Raw genomic sequence first — 23010 nt, 5'->3', positions numbered from 1 at the left:
GTTGTGTAGCGTTGTGTTAAGTTGTGTAGCGTTGTGTAGCATTGTGTTATGATGTGTAGCGATGTGTTGTGATGTGTAGCGTTGTGTTGTGTAGCGTTGTGTTATGTTGTGTAGCGATGTGTAGCGTTGTGTTATGTTGTGTAGCGTTGTGCGTGTGTCTCACCCTCACTGAGTTGTCCTGGCTGGACGTTGCCAGGATGAACTCGTTGTCCGGATGCCAGTCCAGGCCGTGGATCTTGGACAGATGAGCAGCGACGTATTCAGCTGCTGTGTTCGGCTTCTGCTCACAGACACACAACAGACACACAACAGACACACAACAGACACACTGATCAGCACGGCAACACAACAGACACACCTGGGTCCTGCACCGAGCAGCTTTCAGGAGGTTCTCACTCTTCTGTCCCAGATCCGGACGTCTCCGTCGTGGCTGGACGCCAGCAGGTTCTGGTTCTTGCGGTTCCACTTGACCTGAGACGCTCCGGCTGGAGGAGGACGGAGACAGAAGTTACCTCCAGACCATCTCCACGTCTCTGACAACCAACAAACCGCCGACAGCTTCTGGACGTGAAGGTCCGTCGCTGCAGCGCCGCTTTGACGAGTCATCAGTCAGAGTTACACTTAAAAACAGGAGCGGTGCATTCAGGGACACTCGGACATCTGACATTTGTGGTTTTCTGCAGAGAAGCGCTGAGGAGGCGTCGTCCAGAAGACAAACATGTCTGTATGAGTGAGTCCAAACCTCAGTGTGTATTTGAACCTCCTCAACTGAAGCTCTGCGATGTCTGAGTTTCCCTGAATGCATCGCTCACAGCTGCAGTCAGAATGTTTTGATGATCTCAGGTTCAGATCCGTCAAAGCGAACGTATCAGGACGAGTATTCAATCTGAAAACTGATGATTTCAGGAGTAAATCTGTGTTTGTTCCTTCAGGACTCACCGACAGCCGACAGAGCCACCGTCGGCTTCCGAGTGTCTCTGTGGAGTCAGAAGACATCGTTTTAATCAGCGCTCTTCTTGGTTTTGTTGTGTTGCACATTTGATCTACATGTTCATAACGTCTGCAGGACTCTGTGGCGTGACGGTGATTAGTTTTCTTTAAACACATCGTCTCCTGCAGCATCATTTATTCATGTTCGTCCGTTTATTCTCACCTCGTGTCCCAGATGTAGATGTAGGTGTCCACCGAGCTGGTGACCAGAAGCTCCGGTTCGAACCAGGACCAGTCCAGATCACTGAGGACACAACACACAGCAGTCAGTCCCTGAACGCATCACAGACGGTCCCTGAACGCGTCGCAGTCTGTCCCTGAACTTGTACATGATGTCATATTCTTTTATTTCTAATAATTGTTTCATCAGTTTTCAGACCCTAAATCACACTCGAACACTTTCACCTCCGTGTTATAATCACTTTGTTATAATTTACACTTTTAATCTCAACTATTGTGGCACAATAAACCTAAATGGGTTTTTTTCTCGTAACACTTTCATGGTCATATCGACACAATAAATATAAATTAATTCCTGCATTCCTTCATCTCATAACGAAGCCTTTGTGTCGTAGCTCTGACGTCAGTAATCTGCTGGACCTCAGTTCTTATAAAACTTCACATAAATTAAACACAAATATTTGGCTTTTTTTAAATCAAACGTTGAGACTTTCTGGCATCGTTTCAGCTCTCCTGTCTCTCCGTCACAGCTTGAACCCGGTGGATCAAATTTTTTAACTTTTCTGCCTGTTTTTTCAGCATCAGTCCCTGAACGCATCACAGTGAGTCTGCTCTGTGTTTGGGGGCGTTTGTTTTCTGTCCGGTGTTACCTGATGACCCGGGTGTGACCCTGCAGCGAGGTGTGAGCTTCTCCACAACCGTCCCTCCACGAGTACAGGTCGACCCGCTGGTTGCTCTGACGAACACAAACACGAACAGAAACTCTGTCAGCGGGTCCAGTTGTTCCCGTCTGACTGTTAACTTGATGATAAACGGGTCATAAACTCCACAGTCTGGTTTAAACATGTCTGGTTTAGCTCCTCGGGTTCCTGGTTGGTCGCATTTCTCACCGAGGCGGCGAACACGTGGGCCTCGGTTCTGTGCGGGTTCCACTGGACCGTCCCTACGTCCCATTTGCTGTGACGGCCGATTTTTTTGGGCGGTTCTGAAGGAGCCTCGAGGTTCACCATGTAGAGGAACCGCCGCCTGCAGAGGACCGGAGGAAGGTCAGAGGAACCAAAACCTGGACTTCTTTTCTCACAGCGAGCTGCTCATCTGGACTCATGTCAGAATTTAACCAAACGAATCAAAACCTGGACTTTTAATCTCGTCATTTAACTTTTTAATTATACGTTTGATCTCTTTCTCATGACTTTGACTTTTATCTTTCACATGAGACCAGAACCGGACTTTCCTTCTCACGGTTCTCACTCAGGTAACAGAACCTGAACCTGTGGTGCGTTCAGGTGCCCTGAACTTACCCGGACAGCACAGCGTTGGAGCCCAGACAGTCCACAGACATGGCCGTGGCCTGAAACACAAACGGTTTGTGTTTAACATTTTCTCCCCACACGTGTGTTTAACCTTCATCCCAGCTGATCGATCACTGATCAGCTGATTGATCACTGATCAGCTGATTGATCACTGAACAGCTGATTGATCACTGAACAGCCGATTGATCACTGAACAGCTGACTGTTCACTGATCAGCTGATTGATCACTGATCAGCTGATCGGATGTCTTATTGATCAGCTGTTGCTGCAGCAGCTCAGTGGTTGTGAATAAGTTTTAATCCAACGTGATTTAAGATGATTTAAAATCCTGATAAATCACATGAGTCTCATGAAGTTACCAGAAAATTGATCAGTCGGTGCTCAGGGTGACTTTTGAAGGTAGATCAATAATCGATCGCATCGTGATGCGTTCAGGTTCTGCTGTGAGGATTTATTGTTCATCTAAATGTCTTGTTTTGTGTTGCGTTCACTGTCACGTGGAAGCAAGAAGCGAATTAAACAATCATGTGAAAGTCAGCTGCTGCTGATTGATCATCTATTGATCCACTGATCGATTGATCAAACGGCAGCTGCACTTTATCAGTTTTCCTCTGAAGCAGCTCTGACGTCATTGTTTATTTGTTTGTTTGTTGTTTTCCACTAATGGATCAGAACTAAACCCTCCAAAGCAGCAGAACCAGCTGAGCCGATGATCCTGTGATCAACGTTAGTCGGTTAATCGCGACAGACGTCGGTCGAACTGGGACTTCCGGTCCGAACTCGGTCTGAGCTGCAGTTCGGACTTTTCCGGGACTTTTCGGGTCTCGGTTCCGCCTGAACGCTGCGCTTTACCTGAGCGTCCCGAAACTCCACCACCACATTCTCGCTGCTCCACCGGGCCGCCATCTTCCCTCTACCGTCAACAAACACCACGTGACCCAGAGTGACGTCAGGCTGCGTTCAGGGGCGGCGGGAAAACCGAGAAACGAGAGATTCTCAAATAAACACTGAAAACTGGAGCCTGAAGTCCTGAAACACTCAGACAGAACAAACATGACTTTTATTTGAGATATTTACATGAATTAACTTTGATATTTTATGTTTAATATTCATTTTATCATTCAGTTAGATCGTTTTTTTGTTTCATCTTTTAGATTCATGGACTCTAAAAGCTGATAAGTTTTCATTTTTGTGCTTGATTTCATCTCATAACTTCTAACTCTGATCATATGTTTAATTCAAATGTAGATTTTTTAAATCAAACAGACCTCATCATCGAGTTGTTGTTTTTAATTCCTGTAACAGAATTTTAATTTCAACAGATTGTATGTTGAAAACATTTAATATTCTGTTTATTCCATAATTAGCTTTTTAAAATAACAGAGCTTTTTGTTTCATTTCAGTTCAACTCGTAATTTCTAGATTTTATCTTTAATTTATAAACTAATAATTATAATAAGAGTTAAATATATATACCTACATGTTTAAAGCAGCCCGTTGTCAGATTAAACACAGTGAACGTTTCAGACGTTCAGCTTCAGTACAAGTTCGACATAAATCAGCTGTTAAAGCCCGGAGTTAACCGAGTTGTCAAATTTCCGACAGAATGATGCGTTCAAGAGCTCCACGTGTCACGGGACCATTTCCTGTCTTTTGATTGGCCGCTGCAGGAGTTGGTCAATAACCCAAGATGGCGCCCGCCCTGGTGGAGCATGTTGTCGCGGACGCAGGAGCGTTTTTAAAGAAAGCTCCTCTCCAGGTGAGTCTCCGTCCGGCCGCCGGCCGAGCAGGTGGGCGGCGGTCACAGGTCCGACAGGTGAGCGGCGGTCACAGGTCCGACAGGTGAGCGGCGGTCACAGGTCCGACAGGTGAGCGGCCGCTGACGGAGGTTCCGCCGCAGGTGGAGCGTCAGACGGTCAACGGCCGAATCACTCCTGCTTCAGTTGTTACCTCCAGATCAAACCAACCCGAACCTTTAGACGAGTTCCGGTCCTACAGGTGAACCAGTCCAGGTGTGTCCAGACGTACAGCGGCTGTTTTTAGGTCGAACCGGAAACGCGTCTCTGGATGGAGACCCAAACAGTGACGTCATCAGCCTTTTTAATTTACTCTCTGATTAGTGAAAGTGTTAAAACCGGAACCGAGGACAGTGAACACATCAAAACCCGAATCAGCCCGACGGAACCAAGTGCTGCTCAGCAGGAAGGTTCCCGATGTTAGAACCTGTCTGGTGTTAGAACCAGGTCNATATTGGGACAAGTCTCGAGTCAGAGTGGACATCGTTGAGTCATTTTGGACGGTTTCAAGTCATTTTAGACACATTTTGAGTCGTCATCATCAACTTTGCGTCAGTTGTTTTTCTTTTGTGGATGATCTGTTTTCTTGAACATTCACACGGTTGTTACCATGAGTTTGTTTCCCAGGGTCAGACTGCCAGCACAGAGTTGGATCTGTCTGGACTCGGTCCAGCAGGTTGGTCCCAGGTGGAGCCGACGTGGTTCCAGATCAGGACTTGAGGGTCAAAGTGCTGCAGGAGCTCTGGGAGCAGAGCGGCTCTGACCCTGATGGAGGCTACATTCTGATCAGCCCTCACCTGGAGGACCTGTTGCTCTAGATCTCTAGGTGTGTTCTTACCTGGGTGTGGGCTCTGTGGGCGGGACCGAGCGGTGCATCGTGATTGGTCGGGTGAAGTAAACCAGGCAGCCGGTGCCACAGAAACGAGCGCCGGACGTACGAGGGAACGGGATGTTGGCGTCCTGAAGACAAAGACAGCAGGAGGACGTTTGTTTCCAGCTTGTCGTTCAGAAGTCTGCCTGTCAGACGTCACAGCTGGTTACCTGGTAGGACCCGTAGGTGTTGGTGACCCGAGGAAACGCCTGCAGCGCCGGCGTGACGGGGTTGGACAGGACGAAGGGCCCGGAGGCCGGACTGTCCTCCTGCGTCTGAGAGACAGAACTGTGTGTTAGCGCCTCCCGCAGGCTGCAGTGTTCATTACAGTCACAGAGCTGCACCGTCAGGTTTGTTCAGAAGGAGGCGCTACAGCAGAGACGGTCATCACAGTGTGACGAGAAGAAGTGAAGTTAAATATCAGTTAGGTTCACTACAGACTGACCAGGCTCTGGTTCTGGTTCTGGGTTTCTCACCATATCGGACTCCAGACAGGACACCAGCTGTCGGACACAAGGCTCCAAACAGTTCTGGTTCCTCTTCACCTTCTGGAGAGACGTATCTCTGAGGATCTGAACACAGAGAGTCCGTTACAGAGTAAAGCTCCACCCTCAGGAAGTCAGACTGGACGGTACAGCTGCCGGTCCACTGGGCTGCACAACACACACACTGAGCTAATGGTCAGAACCATCACTTCCTGTCCCTGTGCACCGGCGCTGCTCGCATTCAGTGTGTCGCGGTGCGTTCAGGTACCTTCTGGATCTTGGTCTTCATGGCGGAGGGGATGGTTGTCGGGGAGACGAACTGGAAGCTGGGCGCGGCGTTGTTGGGATACTGAGCCGGAAACTTGACGACCAGGTGAACCTGATGGCTGCCGAAGTGGGCCGAGACCACACAGCTCCGGTTCATGGCGTCCATCTGCAGGAAACAAACCAGATCAGGAGGGTTTCAGAGTCCAGCCGGCATCAAGGAACGTCTTTATAAATGTAGGAGTCGTGATCACAGGGACTGGTGCTGATTCCTGAACTTCTGTAGCTTCTTAGAAGGTTCAGAAAAACCAGATTAACACAAAGAAAGTCACCCGAAGTGAGTTTACGGAGGATTTGATGCTTTTTGTCTGAGAGTCAGCCAGCAGCTTCATCTAGTGTCATCTACTCACCCTGGACACGGCGACACCGTATCTATCTACATCCAGCTGGTTGGTCTGTTCTGGTCACGTACACTCAGCCGTGTGCAACATCACTTCCTGTTTTTATAACTACTGACGGAGCAGAGAGTCTGTCTTTATCAGATCATCTCACTGTTTCACAGATGCAGCTGCACAGACTCCGTTCTCAGATCTTTGATGTCTGATGCTGTGAATCCACTGACGTGCTGCTGCTCAACTTTATTTCATAATGAAGGACGTTTACTTCCCTCCAGGACCTGAATCTTGTAACTCCTCTAACCAGGGTGTGATTACGGGTCCTGATCTTCTGCTGAAGACTCACCTCCACGTTGACGTTTCTGATCTGCAGGTTGACCAACGAGAACTCCTGCTGCAGCGTCTGAGCGAGTCCAGAACCTGCCGCCGAGTCGTGGCGTCCTGCCGAGCTCAGAGACCCGTCGTGATCTGAGGGAACCAGAACCAGCGTCAGACTGGACCCATGTTTTACAAACTCTCACCGTGATGAAGAGGTGCTGCTGCGTGGGACCGGTTTACTGAACATGGACCACTGTCGTCAAGGCAACGACCCGAACAGGTGACAGACTGAACAGAACACCTTTGAGGCCTTTTTAAGGTTCTATCGGCTCTTAAAAGGTCCAAATAAACCGAGAAAGAGTCCAAAGTTTTATCATTATTATAAATGTACAAAGTTTCCGTTATTTTGAGCGCAAGTCAAACTGATGTCAACAGTTTATTATTTAAAACACAAAAGATTCAGTTTTGTTCAACATAATAAACACAAACTGTGTCTCTGAGCTGCTGGTTCTCTTTTCTCTCTTCATCAGAACTCAGACACATGAGACCAAAGTGTTCGATCCAGGAGACCAGAGTTAAACCAGGATTAGATTATTATTAAAGTCTGATTTTCCTTTTACTGAAGATGAATCAAGTCGAAACAGAGTTAAATGTTTTACAGTCATTCATCCTTTTTCCAGCAGGTTTGTGGCTGATTTTGTTGAATGGATTAAATCTGGAGGAATTAACGAGACAATCAGCTGAAGACGTGATGAAACAACAGAAAACATCGTCTCTGCTGGTTGGTTTCATCCTTCAGCCACACGATGCATTTGCAGCTTAAAGTGAACAAAGAAGCAGCTCTACGACTACGTCTGCTCCCTGAAGAGGCTCTGAAGGTTCTGTACTGGTTCTGTTGTTCTGTAGTGGTTCTATAGTGGTTCTGTTGCGGTTCTGTAGTGGTTCTATAGTGGTTCTGTTGCTCTGTAGTGGTTCTGTAGTGGTTCTATAGTGGTTCTTTAGTGGTTCTTTAGTGGTTCTGTTGCGGTTCTGTAGTGGTCCTTTAGTGGTTCTGTAGTGGTTCTGTTGCGGTTCTAGTGGTTCTGTCTCACCCTGCAGGATCTCTGCGGCCGTCCCTCCACCATGTTGGCCTTCAGGCTCCTGATTGGTCAGAGATTTTTCCGTCTCCACGGTGAGTGACATCCCCTCCATCAGCTCCTCCACCATGTCGCTGACACACAGCTACACAACAACGACAACAACAACAGTGTGAGCCAATCAGAGAGGCCGGTGGGCGTGATGTCACAGCGAGCTTCCTGCTGACCTTCTGCAGCTGAGGGTCGACTCTCCAGATCCTCAGAGTCTGGTCTCTGGACCACGTCACCAGCTGGAAGTCCTTGGAGCCTGAACAGCAACACAACGGGTCAATACGGGTCAGACGGACTTCATCAGGCTTCATTACTGTGATAAACTTTATTCACCCAGAAGGAANTGTTAGAACCAGGTCCAGACTAACCACCTGGTTCTTTGCTCTGCAGGACATCGGCAGGAACATCTACACCCTCAAAGACGTGGTGGACGAGATCAGAGACAGACCGACCAGAAGGAGCCTCGCGTTCCTGCCGTACCAGCTGACCTTCAAGGAGCCCAGTCCAGAACACATCAGACATGGTAACTAACCTGAACAGAACCAGAACCTGTCACTAAGATGTGTTTCGACACAACCAAACCCATTCATGTTCATCTCTGACGTTCTCGCCGGTTCTCAGTCACAGAGTTCTCGAAGAAGACCGGAGATTATCCGAGTCTGTCAGCGACGGACATCAAGGTTCTGGCTCTGACCTACCAGCTGCACCTAGAACACGTCGGCTCGCAGAACCTGAAGACGGAGCCGGAGGTGAAGGTACCTGCAGAACCTGATAATCAGACTCTAGTGATCCTGTTACCTGTGTGAGAGCAGCTGGCTCAGGTGCTGTTCTGTGTTCCAGGTGAACATCCAGAGCACTCAGCGCCACCCGGAGACGCCCGTCAACGTCGCAGGGTTCCACTTGCCCTCCAAGGTGAGAACCTGGACCTGTTCACCTGTTTAACTCGTCACCTGTTTACCTGTTTACATGTTTACTTGTTTACCTGCCAGGTGTTCCTGGACAGAACCTGAATCTTCAGTTTGTTTTTGTGTCTTCAGAAACCGGCTGAGAGTCCAAACATCCGGCCGACGGAGACGCCCGACCGAGAACAGTTCAACAGCTTCCAGTTCTGGAGAGAACCGGTGCCGAGCCTCGACGACGACCTGCTGGGTTTACTGGTGAGTTCAGCAACAAACTGGAACCAGCCGATTTTGGACTTTGTTCCGCCCTGGGGTGTTTGCGGGCTGTGTTTGTCCCTTCAGGCCCGTTTGTCGTCTGACAGCTTCTTCTGCTGCCTTCAGGGTCCAGTGGACGTTTTAAAACCCACCAACCAACAGAAACAGAACAACACTCGGACGGCTGCTGAAGAGTTCAACAGCTTCCAGTTCTGGAGAGAACCGGTGCCGACCATCGACGACGACCTGCTGGGTTTACTGGTGAGTCTGGCAGCCGCCCAGTCGGTCCTGTTTGATCGATCCGGTTCTGCTCAGGGGTGTCATAGCTTCATCATAGATCCATTATTGATCAGTCTGATCATCAGGTTCAGGTCCGATCTTTGTCCTGATTCAGACGGCTCTCATCTTTACCTGTCATGTCTCCTCGTTTCCTCGTTTCCTTTCCTAACATCTGCATTTAGACGGAAACGGGTCCATTCAGTTCTCTGGTTTTATGTGGGAATAAAAGTATTATAACAGAGACAGAATCCAGCGAGTCCAACCTGGAGGTGAGACTGGAGCAGGTTCATAAATGAGCAGCGACTCCGTTTGTTCTCATCAGTTCAGTAGAAAAACACAAAGTCAGCGCCAACAGGCAGCCTGTGATGATGATGATGATGATGAAGGTGATGATGATGATGATGATGATGATGATGATGATGGTGGTGAGGATGATGATGATGATGATGATGATGATGATGATGATGGTGTCTGCAGGATGAAGGCGGAGCCTCGCTGTCGGACTCCTCACGGGCAGAGCAGGGGGCGCAGCAACCAGACGACCAATCAGACGACGAGGACAAAGAGAACGAGCCCGAGGAGGAGGAGGATGAAGACGATGGAGGAGGCTGGATCACGCCCAGCAACATCCGGCAGCTGAAGATGGACTCTGCTGATTGGACGGCTCCGGCTGATGTCACAGTCGGGTGTCTGACCACCGACTTCGCCATGCAGGTACCGGACGGCCGCGACAGAGTTCTGGTTCAGCAGCATGAACTGTTCACGTTTACTGTTGATGGACGTACAGTCATGACCCGATAATCGTCATTAATTGAACATCCAGAGAGCAGAACGTTCTGTTGGGACCAGAACTACTAGTTCTTATAACAACTATGAACAATAATGAACAACTAATGATCCTTCCAGCATCAAGCCCTCCTCGTATCTGGACCTCCGTCTGGACAATCCCACAGCCTTGATATCCCACATAGAAGAAGGTTTTATGTTTAGTGTCATGGAGTCACGACTGTACTTGTGAAACTTCAGCTCCATATAAAAACACTTCTGTAGATGAACTCCATTAAAAATCCGCCTCCAGCAGGTTTTTTCTCACAAATTTTTCAGCTGTTTGAAGGAGAACATCTGAGGAACTATTACAGATGAAACCTGAAATGTTCTCTGTTGTTCTCATCATGCCACGCATTATTATAATATATAATATAACACTGGACAGTCGATCAATCATCTGATTATGGGGCAGATGAAAAGTGAAGCTGTAATTAAAAGTTCCATCTTTGAGCTCATGAACACAAACCAGTGATGCTTCAGAAGTGAACTCGTGACGTTCTCTGATCCTCATGTAGCTGCAGGTCTCACGAACACAGAACTAAACACAGAATACTTTAATGTTTAGTATTTCTGACCTGGTTGAGCAGGTTTATCAAAGCTTTCATTCTATTCTATGTTTGTAATCAGATTACTGATCGACTGTCTCTGGATCAGTGACATGATGAGAAGCACCAGAGAACGTTTCAGGTTTTATCTTTCGTAGTTCCTCAGATGTGATAACAGGCATCAGATATATTCATCTTCAACTTCATGCAGCTGGTGGTGGCAGCAGAGAGCATTGTGGGAGTTCAGCAGCAACAGAGACTCTGAGGAGGTTCATGACCTCCAACCAGAACTCGTTTATAGACGTGCTGAAGCGTTTAGGTCATGTGACTGCGTCCACAGCAGCTGCATCAGGACACACAATGATGTCGTGTCTTTGATTAATCGATTATTGATTGATGATGCTGCTGATTATCAGTGAAGTAGACTGTTGATGATGAGAAGACCGGTCTCCTCCTGTTTCCAGAACGTTCTCATCCAGATCGGACTCCACGTGCTGTCGGTGAACGGGATGGTGATCAAACAGGCGAGGAGCTACATCCTGAGGTGTCACGCCTGCTTCAGGTGAGTCAGACGACACGCAGCGCCACCGCTTCATGGCACCGCCGATGTCTGGGCTCTACGGTCCGTCACACAGAATACAGGAGAATGAAAACACGACATGTAGACGAGCGGTCCAGCTCAGTGTCCAGATGTCCAGCAGCAGTTTGTTTCTGATTTCTGTCTGAGCTGCTGTTGGACCTGATGGTTCTGTCTCCATGTCAGGGATCAGTTAGAACCAGATGATGATGCTGCAGGTTTTTATTGAACTCGGACTAAACTCTGTCGGGTGTTAGGGTTAGGGACATCTGTGCTCAGAGTGCTGGTTCTGGTGCTGTCCGTGTTAATGTGGCTGCGTGCAGCTCAGCACCGACCTGAAGGTTTCACAGGTTGGAGTTGACGAGTGTTTGACGGAACAACAAACTGTTTTGTTTCCAGGACGACCAGCAACATGAACAAAGTCTTCTGTCCTCACTGTGGGAACCAAACCCTGAAGAAGCTGGCGGTGACGCTCAACGAGGACGGCAGCCTGCACATGCACTTCTCCAGAAACCCCAAAGTCCTGAACTCCAAAGGCCTGCGGGTGAGAAACGCTTTGGATCCACATTCTGACCCGTTGTGTTGAACCTGCTGTTGTGTAACCGTGCGGTTGTGTTGCAGCACTCGCTGCCGCTGCCTCACGGCGGGAAACACGCCAACAACCCGCAGCTGGTGGAGGACCAGCGCTTCCCCCAGCAGAGGCTCTCCAGGAAGGCTCGGCAGAAGACCGACGTGTTCAACCCCGACTACGTGGCCGGAGCGTCGCCGTTCTGCGAGAACGACATCTACAGCCGAGCCGCCAACCTGCACATCAGAGACGGGCAGAGCGGCGGCGGCAGGCGGCGGGAAAACCCCAACGCCGCCCGCAGGAAGTTCGTCAGGAAGAAGTGAAGACACAGATTTCACACCGTCAGCCTCCACATCACCCGCCACCGGTTGTTCTTCAAGAAGCTCGACTGCTGCGTTCAAGGACCCTCAGACGTCTGAGACACAACAAGCAGCTACCGGACGCTGTTACTGAAGGATTAATAAATTACGCTAAACCAGAAATATTATCCATAAAATTCACCTTTTCTTTCTGCTTTCACACCAGACGGCAGATTGATGAGGTTCTGGTCCCGTAGTCTGACCGTTTGTTTGTCTGCAGCTGGTTTCTGGTCGTTTCATGAAGACGAGCTGAAACCTGAAGCTCAGCGTTGGACTGACGGGTGATCTGGAGACGGGAGCTGATCAGAACTGATCGGAGCTGATCGTAGCTGATCGTAGCTGATCGGAGCTGATCGGAGCTGATCGGTGCTGATCGGAGCTGATCGGAGCTGATCGGTGCTGAACCTGTGAAACGTTCATCAATATAATGGATCTATATTAATAATCAATAAATGTTACCTTTGACAGCTTCATTCAGTTTAATGATTGATTGTCCAACATGGAAACACTTCAGCTGAGCTACAAACAGACGAATCAGTTAGCTTAGCATTAGCTCTGTAGCTTCATCCAGAGAGCTTCAGTTTACTGTCAGAGGAGGAAAGAAAACACTGAATCAGAGTTCAGACTGTTTTTATTTAAAATGATTCAGATTAATCAATGATCAGAGATGTTCTGGTTCTGATGCCAACAGAACTTCTTCTGTCTGGGAAACGTTTCATGTTTATTGAAGCGATTTAACTGATCCTCAGTTTTCTGTCTTTGAGTCTCTCCTGCTGACAGTTTTCTCTTTAACAGATTCATGACCGGCTTCGTCTCCTTTAACACAAATGATCAGACGGGAGACGGCGGTTCTGAACGAACCCGTCACAGACTTTACAGAAACGTTTTAACTTCAGATGTTCTGGTTCCAAACGAAGCTTCTTTCACTCCAAAGAAAACTCTTCGTCCTGAATCTCCTCCTTCGGCTCTGTCGCTTCGCCTCCAGAGTCTCTGGCATCGGACCGGGTCGGTTCTGGTTCTTCAATTTGTGTATCAAACGTCAAGCTGCTCAGTTCTGCCGCGACGTCGACCTCCGGCACCAGCGCTAAAGTTTCCTTCTCAGGAAGAACAAAGTCCAGAGGCTCCAGGATGGCGGCGACGTCGACGCAGCCGAGACCTCCGTACCTGTGCAGGTGAGTCGCAGGAACACCTGCAGAGAGACAGAGACAGGAGCAGCCAATCAGGAGAGAGGAGGCTGATGATAAATCTGTTGTGTTTGTTTCTGTCTGAACTGATGATCAATCAGTGATCAACGAATCAATAACTGTATCTGACAACTGATGTGATGTGAAAAAGCAGTTTAAAGGAAGTCAAGGTTCCTGGTTCCCAACATGAGGGTCGGGACCCCTGAAGGGTCACAGGATGAATGTCAGGGTCCTGAGTTTTCTCTTGAACTTGTCTCTGATTCTTATTTTCACTGATCACGGTTTATCTCTGTGAAACACACGTTTGATAAAAACAACAAATCAATTATCTGAATTCTTCCTCATTAGCTTTCTGTAGCGAGAAGTTAAACTTTTGGATCAGAGTCGGTCGTGAAGACGTTAAAGCTGCAACTGAAAATGACTTTCAGTCCAAAACACCAGCTTCTGTTGGTTCAGTTTCTGAGACTGGCTTTAGTTTAAATGTGACGCTAAAGGAGGAAAACAGACACTAGATCACATCTAGTCTAACTAACAGAGCCAGAACCGGAGCAGAACCTCACCCAGGATGAGTGCGAGCTGTGCTGGAGGAAACAGAACCTGCAGGCAGCGGTTCAGGAACGGCAGCAGGTCTTCGGCATACGAGCAGCAGAACTGGACGAAGAGCTCCTTCTCTCTGCTGCTGAAGGCCGACTCCTCGGCCCGGTGGAACACCAGGATCTGCCGGGTCACCTGACAAAACACAACAACGTCTCAGCACATGGTTCCTGACCCGCCGGGTCGCAAAACACTGAGGCTGCTCACCATCTTCAGGGCGTCCTCCAGACACTCGGACACATCCTTGGCCAGTCCGACGGGGCAGCAGAGCCGCAGGTCGTTGAAGGCGCTCAGGATGTTGTTGAGGAAGCAGGCGAGCGGCTGGAAGTCCAGCAGCGCCATTGGCGGCTGCAGGGTGCCGGGCTGGGAGCTCGGTGCCACGGGGGGGATGGTTCCGCCCAGAACCGAGGGCAGCGCGATCAGCGTGTACAGGTTCATGTCCTCCTGGAACTTGTCCACGGCCTCCTGGACCGCCCGGCGGAACGTCTCCGCCGCCACCTGCTGGAACATCGGCGCCAGCTGCCCGCGGAAGTCGGCGCCGACCCGGCTGAAGGACAGCCCGAAGTACATGCACTGACCCAGCAGCGAGTCGAGGCGGCCGCCCACACCGCGCTGCAGGTCGCGGTCCAGCGTCTGCAGGAACTCAGCCACCTTCTGCACCACCCAGCCGTGGAAGATGGCGCCCTCGTTCACCTGGCCGCCCGCAGGGGGCACCAGCGGGTCCTCGTCGGAGAAGATGGCCCGGTACTGCGTGATGATGTCAAACAAGTGAACCCGGCACGCCTCGATGGTTTTGGTGATGTGGAAGTAGGCGTCGTCCTCGGGGATGGCGGCGAGGATGGAGGTCAGCCAGGTACCGCGAGCCTGCAGGAACTTCACCCGAAGCTCCGCCTCCGTGAACACATCCATCCGCCGCAGGTAGCCAATCACGCGCAGGCAGACAGGAAGCTGGGAGTTGCTGCGCAGCTGCTGCAGCAGCTGGTTGAGCATCAGCTGAGTCGACTGACGGACTTCACGCACGATTCCCTGGAGACAGCAGAGGTCACAGATCAGGGGGTGAAAGGTCAGAAGGTCAGAGCTCAGCAGGCTTCAGGTTGGACTGAAGCTTAGAAAACTTCATGTGTCTGTCAGCTGTGCTGTCCATCAAAGTAAAAAGTCCATTAAAGTGATCAATCTGGACCCTCCTCTGTGGACTTCAAGGACCTGGACCTCTGGAACATTCACAGTCTGAAGGTAGAACTCTGGTCAGTAGATAAAGGTTCTGCAGATACAGAACCAGGTGTTCTGAGGAGGTTCTGGGGGGAATCTTTGGTCAGAGTTGGTTGATACTGAGTTATCCTGAACTGTTTAGTCTCTAAACTGTCTGAAGCTAAAGCAGTCCAAACCCAAAGTCCCAGGTGTGTCTGTTTGTTGGACTCACCTGGATGACGGGCAGCGCCGAGTGCTTCTTCTCCAGCCTCTTGACGTACGCTGCCAGCTCCAGAGCCTCCTCGTAGTAGCCGTTGCGGACGCAGGTGTCCATGAGCTGAGGGATCTCCAGGATCTCCAGGATCTCCGTGTGTCGGTTCAGCGTGAGACTGTTCATGCGGCGGCTCGCTCCGATCTCCTCGGCCTCCTTCATGAAGCCCCTGAACACACAGCCGTCAGTCCGTCAGCTGGTATTCACACAACAGACATGCTGGCGAGACAGAACTGTAAATACTTGGTGCCTCAGCTTCTTAGACGTGAAGATTTGGTGCTTTGATTGGTCGTCAGTTACAGGTTTACACACGTCTCCCTATAAAACTACTAAAAAAACCCAGTTTATAAACTTTAAGTACCTTTTCAGCGGCTTATTTGCGGTAGAGACACGTCTGTCCTGTGCAGCGTTCATCCATAGAGGAGCTTTTATAAAACTACAAACTTCATAAGAGATAAAACGCATGTGGAGCTAAAAACAACTGAGTTTAAAAGTATAGGAGAGAATTAACCAGGATTTAGTTGCTCTTTACAAATATTTATGTACTGATGCTCAGAAATCTCACCAAATAAATACCTACAAATGCTACCAGACATTTATTACCGATAGGACCAAATATTATCCTGTAATTATTTAACATGTCGCTGAATGTTTACAGACACTGACAAATATTTGTATTATTTGTTACTATTTATACGTAAATATTAAAACCAAATGCAGTCACATAAGCATTTACAGATAGTTTCAATATTTATGTGTAAATGTTTACAGCTGTTGGTAAATATGTAAATATTTACAAAAGTCATGCAAATTTGTCTCCTGAATATTTATTAATGTCAAATACATTCATAATAATAATATTTATGTAAATGTTTTCAAATGCAGCCAAATATTTATATAAATGTTTACAAATATTGTCGATTATTTGTGAATGTTGTGTAAATATTTCCAAACATGTAAATGCTATTTCCAAATATTTATATATAAATACATGAATACTGTTAGTACTGGAATAACTTTAAACCAGTACTTGTACTGGAGTATTTCACAGTAGTAATAGCACCTGTACCTCAGTACTGCCTGTAACGCAGTACTTTTACTCACTACTCTGTACTCCTGTACCTCAGTACTGCCTGTAACGCAGTACTTTTACTCACTACTCTGTACTCCTGTACCTCCACCGACCTGCACTTCTCTCCGAAGCCGGGCAGCTTGTCGAGCAGCCGGGACACGCTGCTCTCCACCCGGCCGAAGTCCCGGTAGATGTGCTCGGTGCAGTCGGCGGTGCGGATGAAGGTCTGGTAGTTGGAGAAGGCCAGCTCCCGGGTCTGCTGCAGGATCTGAGCCCGCTCCTCCGCCAGCCGCTCCGGCTCCCGGCTCAGCTTCTCCACCCCGAAGGAGCTCAGCTCGGACAGGTAGGCCGCGAAGTCCGGGTTGTCCCTCCAGCTGTCCGGGAAGCTGTCCTTAAAGATGGACGCAAGGATGCTCTCGTCCTCCACGTCCACCGCCGCCATGTTGGACCGACCGTCGGCTTCACTCCGGTTTACAGTGATTCACGGTTCACACAGAAACCGGAATAAAACGGTCCAGTGTTGTGACTGGAAGCAGGTTCCCGGAGCTGCCAGCCGGACTGTTGACAACCACTTCCTGGTTCTTCTTCTTCTCCTACAGATCTCCAGCAGACACACGGGCGGAGGGCTGTCTGCTGCCCCCGCAGGACGGAACCAGAACTGCACAGTAACGCTTCAGAAATCTGTCCAGATTATTACAGACTTTTCATCGATTCGTGTTCATTTTAATAAATATTCCTAAATAGTTATATAAATATTTACTGATGTTCTGTATATTTATTTTTATAGACATCTTTCAAATATTGTGCAGCTTGTTATTTGTAAATATTTGTGCTAAATTCCAAATATTTATAGAAATATTAACACAACTTTTGTGCTATTTATGTATTTTAAAAATAACATCCCTCTACTTATTTATTGTTCATATAAAGACACATTTGCATAAATACATTCATGTAAATTGTACTTCTTCCACTGCAGCTATTTTTCCCCTCTTTTTATTGTTGTTGTTGTTGTTGTTGTTGTTGTTGTTGTTGTTGCAGTTGTCTTATTTCCATCTACAGTAAATATGCAGGAACACAAATACATTTAACTGCTGTCTGTCTAACTGGCATAATAATAATAAATAATAATAGTAATAATAATAATAACAAGAAGAAGAAGAACAACAACAACAACTTTTTTGTGAACTTTCCAAAATCTTATTTACAAAGGGCTTCAGTAAGATAAAACAGATGATTCATAAAATCTTGAGAATACAAAATAAAACTAATAACTGGGTGTATACAAACCGAACAGTGTAAGAAGGTAGAATGATTATTTAAAAAGTAAAAGAAAAAAAAACAACAGATTTTTCCCTCTGTTGTGTTTGTTTGTTTGTTTTTGTTAATAAAGTTGGAGCAGAAACAGACGGCCTGTGTGACGTCAGCGGCAGTGACGTGTGTCAGTTGCTAAGCTGCAGCGGACCGTCAACAGGTCGTTATCATCCAGTCAACCGGTTTAACGGTTCAACCGTCACCTGTGCTCCGGTTCACATGATCCACTGCAGCCGCCACACCGAGGTAAACCGACGGGCAGCTGCCTGAGAGCGGACTGGAACGAGCACCGGAGCTCATTAGCTGCTAACCGACGGCGCTACTGAGCTAACGTTAGCTAGTGCTAGTTAAATTAGGTAGTTAGCTTAACACCTGCGACTAGTTACTTGAAGTCCAGTGAACTAGTCGGCGGCAGTATAACTTAGTAAGCTGACCTGGTTCACCAATAGTTTTACTTAAGGCTTTTGGTTTGAATGAGAGTTAATCTGCTGCTTAGAATGACGCTCAGATCATTAGTTTAATGGATCTTCTTAATGAGATCAGTAAACATGAACTTAGCTCTCAGTTAGCCGCAGTTAGCATCTATAAAGTCAGCTCAGGTCACATTCATTCATAGCGCACATTTAAAAACAACAAGAGCTGAACCAAAGTGCTGCACAATGAAAAATAGCAGCTTATGAACTCAGTGAAGCGCTGTGAGTGAAGGACAGCTGAATAGAAACAGGATGAGAAGCTGCTCCACGGTGGCTGTGTTGGATCTGCAGCAGCGCCTTTCTGAAGTCTGAGCAGCTTCATGAGAAGAAAAAGTGTTCAGAGATCAGCTGGTGGAGTGTTTGTGCCTTCAGTCTGGTCCAAGTCATTTCAGACTTTTAGCTGCTACTACAGAGGCCCAGTCTGATACCGTTCTCCTGGTAGTACGTAAAGTGAATAAAATCAATCCAGTGTGTACAATTAACATCTGACAGTCTAAGTTCTGTGGTTTCAGCTTCTTCAGTGTGAATGTTTTCTGGTTTCTTTCCTCTTTGACTGTAAATTGAAGATCTTTGGACAAAACCAGACATGTGAGGAAACTGTGATCCACATTTTTCATCATTTTGTGACATTTTAGAGACCAAACAACAAACAGACAAATCCACAACACATTAATTCACAATGACAGTTTGTTAACACGAGGGTGGATGAAGTGACAACAAAAATACTGAAGTAGTTTTGGATTGATTGACCAGGTAATCGATTAGTCGACTAATTGTTGAAGTCCAAGCATGAACAGTTAATGTCCCACAGTATATAACATGTACATGGAATACACACCGTTTCCTTGTCATGGAGTATTTTTACTACTTTGGTCACACTTTGTTTTACAGCTTCTCTATTTCTAGATAGTTTCTTGGAAAACTCATAATTTCCTGAAAATCAGCTGCTGTTGAGCATGACCAGATATTTCCAGGAAAGTTCTGCACAGTTTGGTATGAACTAAAAGAGAAATGGACAAAGTGTGAGTGATAAAGTACCTGCACGTTTGGAGAAGAAAACCTAGAAACGATTGCATTAGATCATCTAACAGCTGAGCTCAGGCTCCATCGTCGTTTCCTCTAAAGATGAACAACGAGTCTGAGACGCTTCAGAAGTATCCTGTAATGTACAGCTGAACAACAGCGGCTTTAGTCCAGCTTGATGTAAGTAGAACCTTTAAAACAGACTTTACAAAGTGGTTTCACAGACGAAGCAGAAGGTGATTTTGCAGCTTTGTCTGATAAGTCTGAGGAACGTTTCCAAGAACTCAGCTGTAAAACACTGAACCTGCAGAATCCAGTGTTCTCATAGAGCTAGACATGGTCACCATATTAAAGCACACATCAGCCTCGGTGTGGCTCACAGGCACAAGGTGCTGCTCTTTGCTTTTAATTTTGAGAAGCTGAAGCAGATTTAGTGAAGGGCAGCGTGAGCTCTGGATGAGTGAGAGACGGATCGTCCTGCAGTGGTTTCTGATCTGCTCTGACGGGATGATCTGCTCTGGGGTCGGGTTCTGTGTCCGTGCAGGTGGAAGCAGCTCAGAGCAGACGGTGAATGAGAGGCTGATGTCTGTCCTCATGAACTAACCTCGGCAGGGGTCCGTTCTTCAAACAAAGCAGCCAGTGTCACCAGTGGGACCAGTGCGACCAGTGGGACCAGTATGGCAGCTGCCAGCACAACCAAGATCTCATGGCGACTGCGTGAGTACAAACATGATTCAGTCTAGTTTCACAGAGAGGACAGTGAAGTTTAAACCGTGCTCTTAGCTGAGAGTTGGCAGTGTTATCAATCAGTAATCACTTGTTAGTATTATTATTAAAGTTAAAACAAAAGTATTTAATCATCTGATATGTAGCATTAGCCGCTAAAATGGCCTGTTTCTGTCAACCGGTCAGTATGAGGGTCGCAGCCCTTCTAGACTCTGGCGTGATCTAAGAACCAGAGTTCTGCTTGGAGGTCCTGAACCTCCTCAGAGTCTCTGTCATGGTCCCGTTGCTGCCAAACTCCCACAATGCTCTCTGCTGCCACCATGAGCTGTAGTCTGTAGACGCCTCCTCTGGTCTCTACAGGACTAAAGAGGAAGAGGCTCCACCTGGTGGAACAACCAGGTACTGCAGCTGGTCTATGGCACATCTACTGACCTCACGATCTTTGTCTTATCGTCCTTTACTATGTTTTTAATCTGGTGAATTAACAGCAATGAACAGATTACTCATGAACATCCGTAGCGTGACCAGTTCTGCTGCTGGCCTCTCGCCAGACATGTTGTCAGTCCATCAGTCGGTCAGTTCAGGTCTCGTCTGGCTTCATCATCCCCTTCTGCAGAACATAAGGTTCTGCTGCACCTCGCTGTCATTCTGCATTTCTTTAAACCAGTCATGTTGTGCAGATCAAAGTGAAGGATGGAGCTTCAGAGTTCCCTCAGAGTTCTGACTGTAGGATAGTTTGGGGGGAACATCTGTAACAGGGAGACGAGCACCGTCACTGAAATGGATAATCCAGCAAAACACTGTCAGGGCTGTCGATCCGGTCCTGAGCTGAGCAGTGTGTAGCTGCTGCTCAGGCTGCTGTTGTTTAGTAAAACACAGATCGAGGGAGAAAGGACAGAGCCAACTGGAATGATCAGAGCTTCATAGCTGCATCAGACTGGCAGCTTTAACTCAGTGTGTTCCTCCTGTGTTGCCGTACAGATGAGTTCGAGGCTCATTCCAAGATGGTTTCCTGCTTGGCTCTGGCGAAAAGCTCTGGCCGCCTGCTGGCCACCGGAGGAGAAGACTGCACCGTCAACATCTGGGGCATCAGCAAGGCCAACTGCATCATGGTAGGATGGGTCCACAGGTCATCAGCCAGGCCCATACTGGGCCCATAGTCAGCATCTCTCCAGTTATTGGTATTTTTAATAGCGGATTCACCTTTAAATAAATGAAGTGCAGTGTTCTGGTTCTGATGCAGCCTCCTCTGTCTCTGTAGTCGATCTGATTGGTGGCACATCACCAGTACCAGCAGGACAGATGAGCACAGATTAGCACATTTGATCTCAGATTATGTTGTGAATCGTCTCCTCTCAGAGTCTGACGGGTCACAAGAACCCGGTCGAGTGTGTTGAGATCAACTCGACAGACGAGCAGGTCGTCACCGGATCTCAGTCCGGTTCGGTCCGAGTCTGGGACCTGGAGGCTGCCAAGAGTAAGAGCCGGTTTGTTGTCTTTTTATTGATGAGGGGTTTTAGCTAAATCAGCACCGTCAGTGAGACTCTGCTGCTTCTGCTTCCAGTTCTAAGGACTCTGATGGGACACAAAGCCAACATCACCAGTCTGAGCTACCACCCGTTTGGAGAGTACATCGCCTCCAGCTCCATGGACATGAACATCAAGGTGGCTGTGTGTCCGTGAGCTTCAGCATGTGTGTGTGTTTCTGGTTATATTCTGCATTAATGGACTCTTTCTTTCTTCTTCCCGTCTGTTCGTGCGACCCGGTTGCTGCTGTCAGCTGTGGGACGTTCGGAGGAAAGGATACGTGTTCAGCTTCTCCGTAAGAACTCTGTGATTCTAGCTTCAGATATGTGGTGGCACCGACCACAGACGTTTTCTGTAAAGCCTTTTTCATGAAGACACAGTGAGGCTCAGCAGGTTCCTGTCTGGTTCAGATTTAGTCCAAATGGCCAGTTCTGCCTCTGTGCTGTAGAACTCATGAAAGATAGTGAAAAGTTGAAATAATTCACAAGAATGATGATAAACTAAGGAAATATGTATGAGTGAAGGAAAACTAGGTAAACATTGAGCTGAATGTGGTGGATACTGGACTGAAGGTCCAAGTTCTGCTTCCACATAGTAGAACTAATAGAATATAGGTGTAATAGTGACAGGTAATAGCCTAGAAAGATGACATGATGACGATGATACACGAGGGATGGAGCTGTAATCATCTACATGTGACTGATGCTGGAACATCAAAGTTCTGCCTTCAGCTCCTGAACACTGACTGTTGGACCGGATGAATGTTTACACCAAGAATATTTTAGGTAGTTTAAATCAAATCCAGTCATTCTAAACATGATGGATGGTGATGAAGGTCCAACTAACGAGGTTGTAGAGAGGTTCTCATCACATGAACCAAGCCGTCGCTGTGTCCTGCCAGCAGGAGAACCGAGGCTTACAGCTGAATGTGTGCTGGTGTTTCAGGGCCACACTGAGGCGGTGAGGAGTCTGGCCTTCAGTCCGGATGGGAAGTGGCTGGCCTCAGCGAGCGACGACTGCACCGTGAAGGTACAAACTAATCACAGCTATTGATCAGCTGCTGTCAGAGATCCATACTGGGACCACATGTGTCCATAGAGCCGATTATCACAACATGTCAAGCTTCATGAGAAACCCTGATGTTAGACACACCGGACCATGTTCAGGCTGTTGAGCTCCTGAGTGTCGACTCGTGACTTTTAAAGGATTAGTTTGTTGTTTTCACATAATTCCGTCTGAATGCAGCGTTCACATGGAGTGCTTTTTAAAAGGAGCTAAAATAAATCATCCTGTGAACCCTTTAACAGCCACAGCCTGACGGAGGAAACATCAAAGCAGAGATGAAATATTCTGACTTCATCACTAATAAACTCTGCTCCGCTTTTAGGAGCAGTCAGAGCTGCATCTGGAACCTGCTCACTCTGTTCTCCTGTCAGTACCGGCATAGAACATCCACACACTGTTATTTACATTTAGGAGGAAGAACACATCTGGGTTCTGCTAGAACCTGACACCAGATCAGTTCTACATCCATCCAGGTGTCTCAGTCTGAACACTGGACCTGGTTCTGTTCATGTCCTCTGTCAGCA

At 47.7% G+C, this 23010-nt stretch overlaps 4 protein-coding genes across 5 annotated transcripts in view; 2 read left to right on the top strand and 2 right to left on the bottom strand.

Annotated features, from left to right (window-relative positions):
- wdr59 (WD repeat domain 59) overlaps positions 1-3537 on the bottom strand; it is a 22288-nt gene extending 18751 nt beyond the window's left edge. Inside the window, 8 exon segments of the mRNA XM_008292081.1 lie at positions 164-280; positions 397-485; positions 940-977; positions 1154-1234; positions 1821-1906; positions 2061-2196; positions 2472-2521; positions 3336-3537. Coding sequence (XP_008290303.1) covers positions 164-280; positions 397-485; positions 940-977; positions 1154-1234; positions 1821-1906; positions 2061-2196; positions 2472-2521; positions 3336-3389 — 651 coding nt within the window. The 5' untranslated portion in view covers positions 3390-3537.
- A 631-nt stretch (positions 3538-4168) lies between these two features.
- On the top strand, positions 4169-12522 carry nob1 (NIN1 (RPN12) binding protein 1 homolog). 2 transcript variants are annotated; one of them, XM_008292074.1, is made up of 10 exons: positions 4169-4242; positions 8130-8262; positions 8361-8494; positions 8580-8651; positions 8777-8896; positions 9020-9154; positions 9650-9886; positions 11010-11107; positions 11522-11666; positions 11744-12522. In XM_008292074.1, exons 1-10 carry the CDS (start codon positions 4174-4176, stop codon positions 12011-12013), a joined length of 1413 nt encoding a protein of 470 aa, XP_008290296.1. In that variant the 5' UTR covers positions 4169-4173; the 3' UTR covers positions 12014-12522. The 2 variants fall into 2 exon arrangements, with proteins under 2 accessions (XP_008290296.1, XP_008290297.1); XM_008292075.1 differs by lacking the exon at positions 9020-9154.
- Positions 12523-12662: 140 nt separating this feature from the next.
- Positions 12663-17085, bottom strand: cog8 (component of oligomeric golgi complex 8). Its single transcript, XM_008292077.1, has 5 exons — positions 16472-17085; positions 15248-15455; positions 14035-14853; positions 13794-13962; positions 12663-13238 (listed from the first exon to the last, which is right to left on the bottom strand). The coding sequence occupies exons 1-5, from the start codon at positions 16798-16800 to the stop codon at positions 12973-12975; spliced, it is 1791 nt and encodes a 596-aa protein (XP_008290299.1). The 5' UTR covers positions 16801-17085; the 3' UTR covers positions 12663-12972.
- A 730-nt stretch (positions 17086-17815) lies between these two features.
- The window catches only part of katnb1 (katanin p80 (WD repeat containing) subunit B 1), a 13871-nt gene continuing 8676 nt past the window's right edge, over positions 17816-23010 (top strand). Inside the window, exons 1-7 of the mRNA XM_008292078.1 lie at positions 17816-17918; positions 19713-19885; positions 20876-21006; positions 21254-21371; positions 21459-21559; positions 21675-21716; positions 22367-22450. Coding sequence (XP_008290300.1) covers positions 19846-19885; positions 20876-21006; positions 21254-21371; positions 21459-21559; positions 21675-21716; positions 22367-22450 — 516 coding nt within the window. The 5' untranslated portion in view covers positions 17816-17918; positions 19713-19845. The remainder of the gene's footprint in view (positions 17919-19712; positions 19886-20875; positions 21007-21253; positions 21372-21458; positions 21560-21674; positions 21717-22366; positions 22451-23010) is intronic.

The sequence above is a fragment of the Stegastes partitus genome, unplaced genomic scaffold, assembly GCF_000690725.1.
Source record: "Stegastes partitus isolate 25-593 unplaced genomic scaffold, Stegastes_partitus-1.0.2 Scaffold783, whole genome shotgun sequence".
Taxonomy (NCBI): domain Eukaryota; kingdom Metazoa; phylum Chordata; class Actinopteri; family Pomacentridae; genus Stegastes; species Stegastes partitus.
The sequence above is the reverse complement of the archived record's forward strand: the minus strand, read 5'-3'. Positions and strand labels throughout refer to the sequence as shown.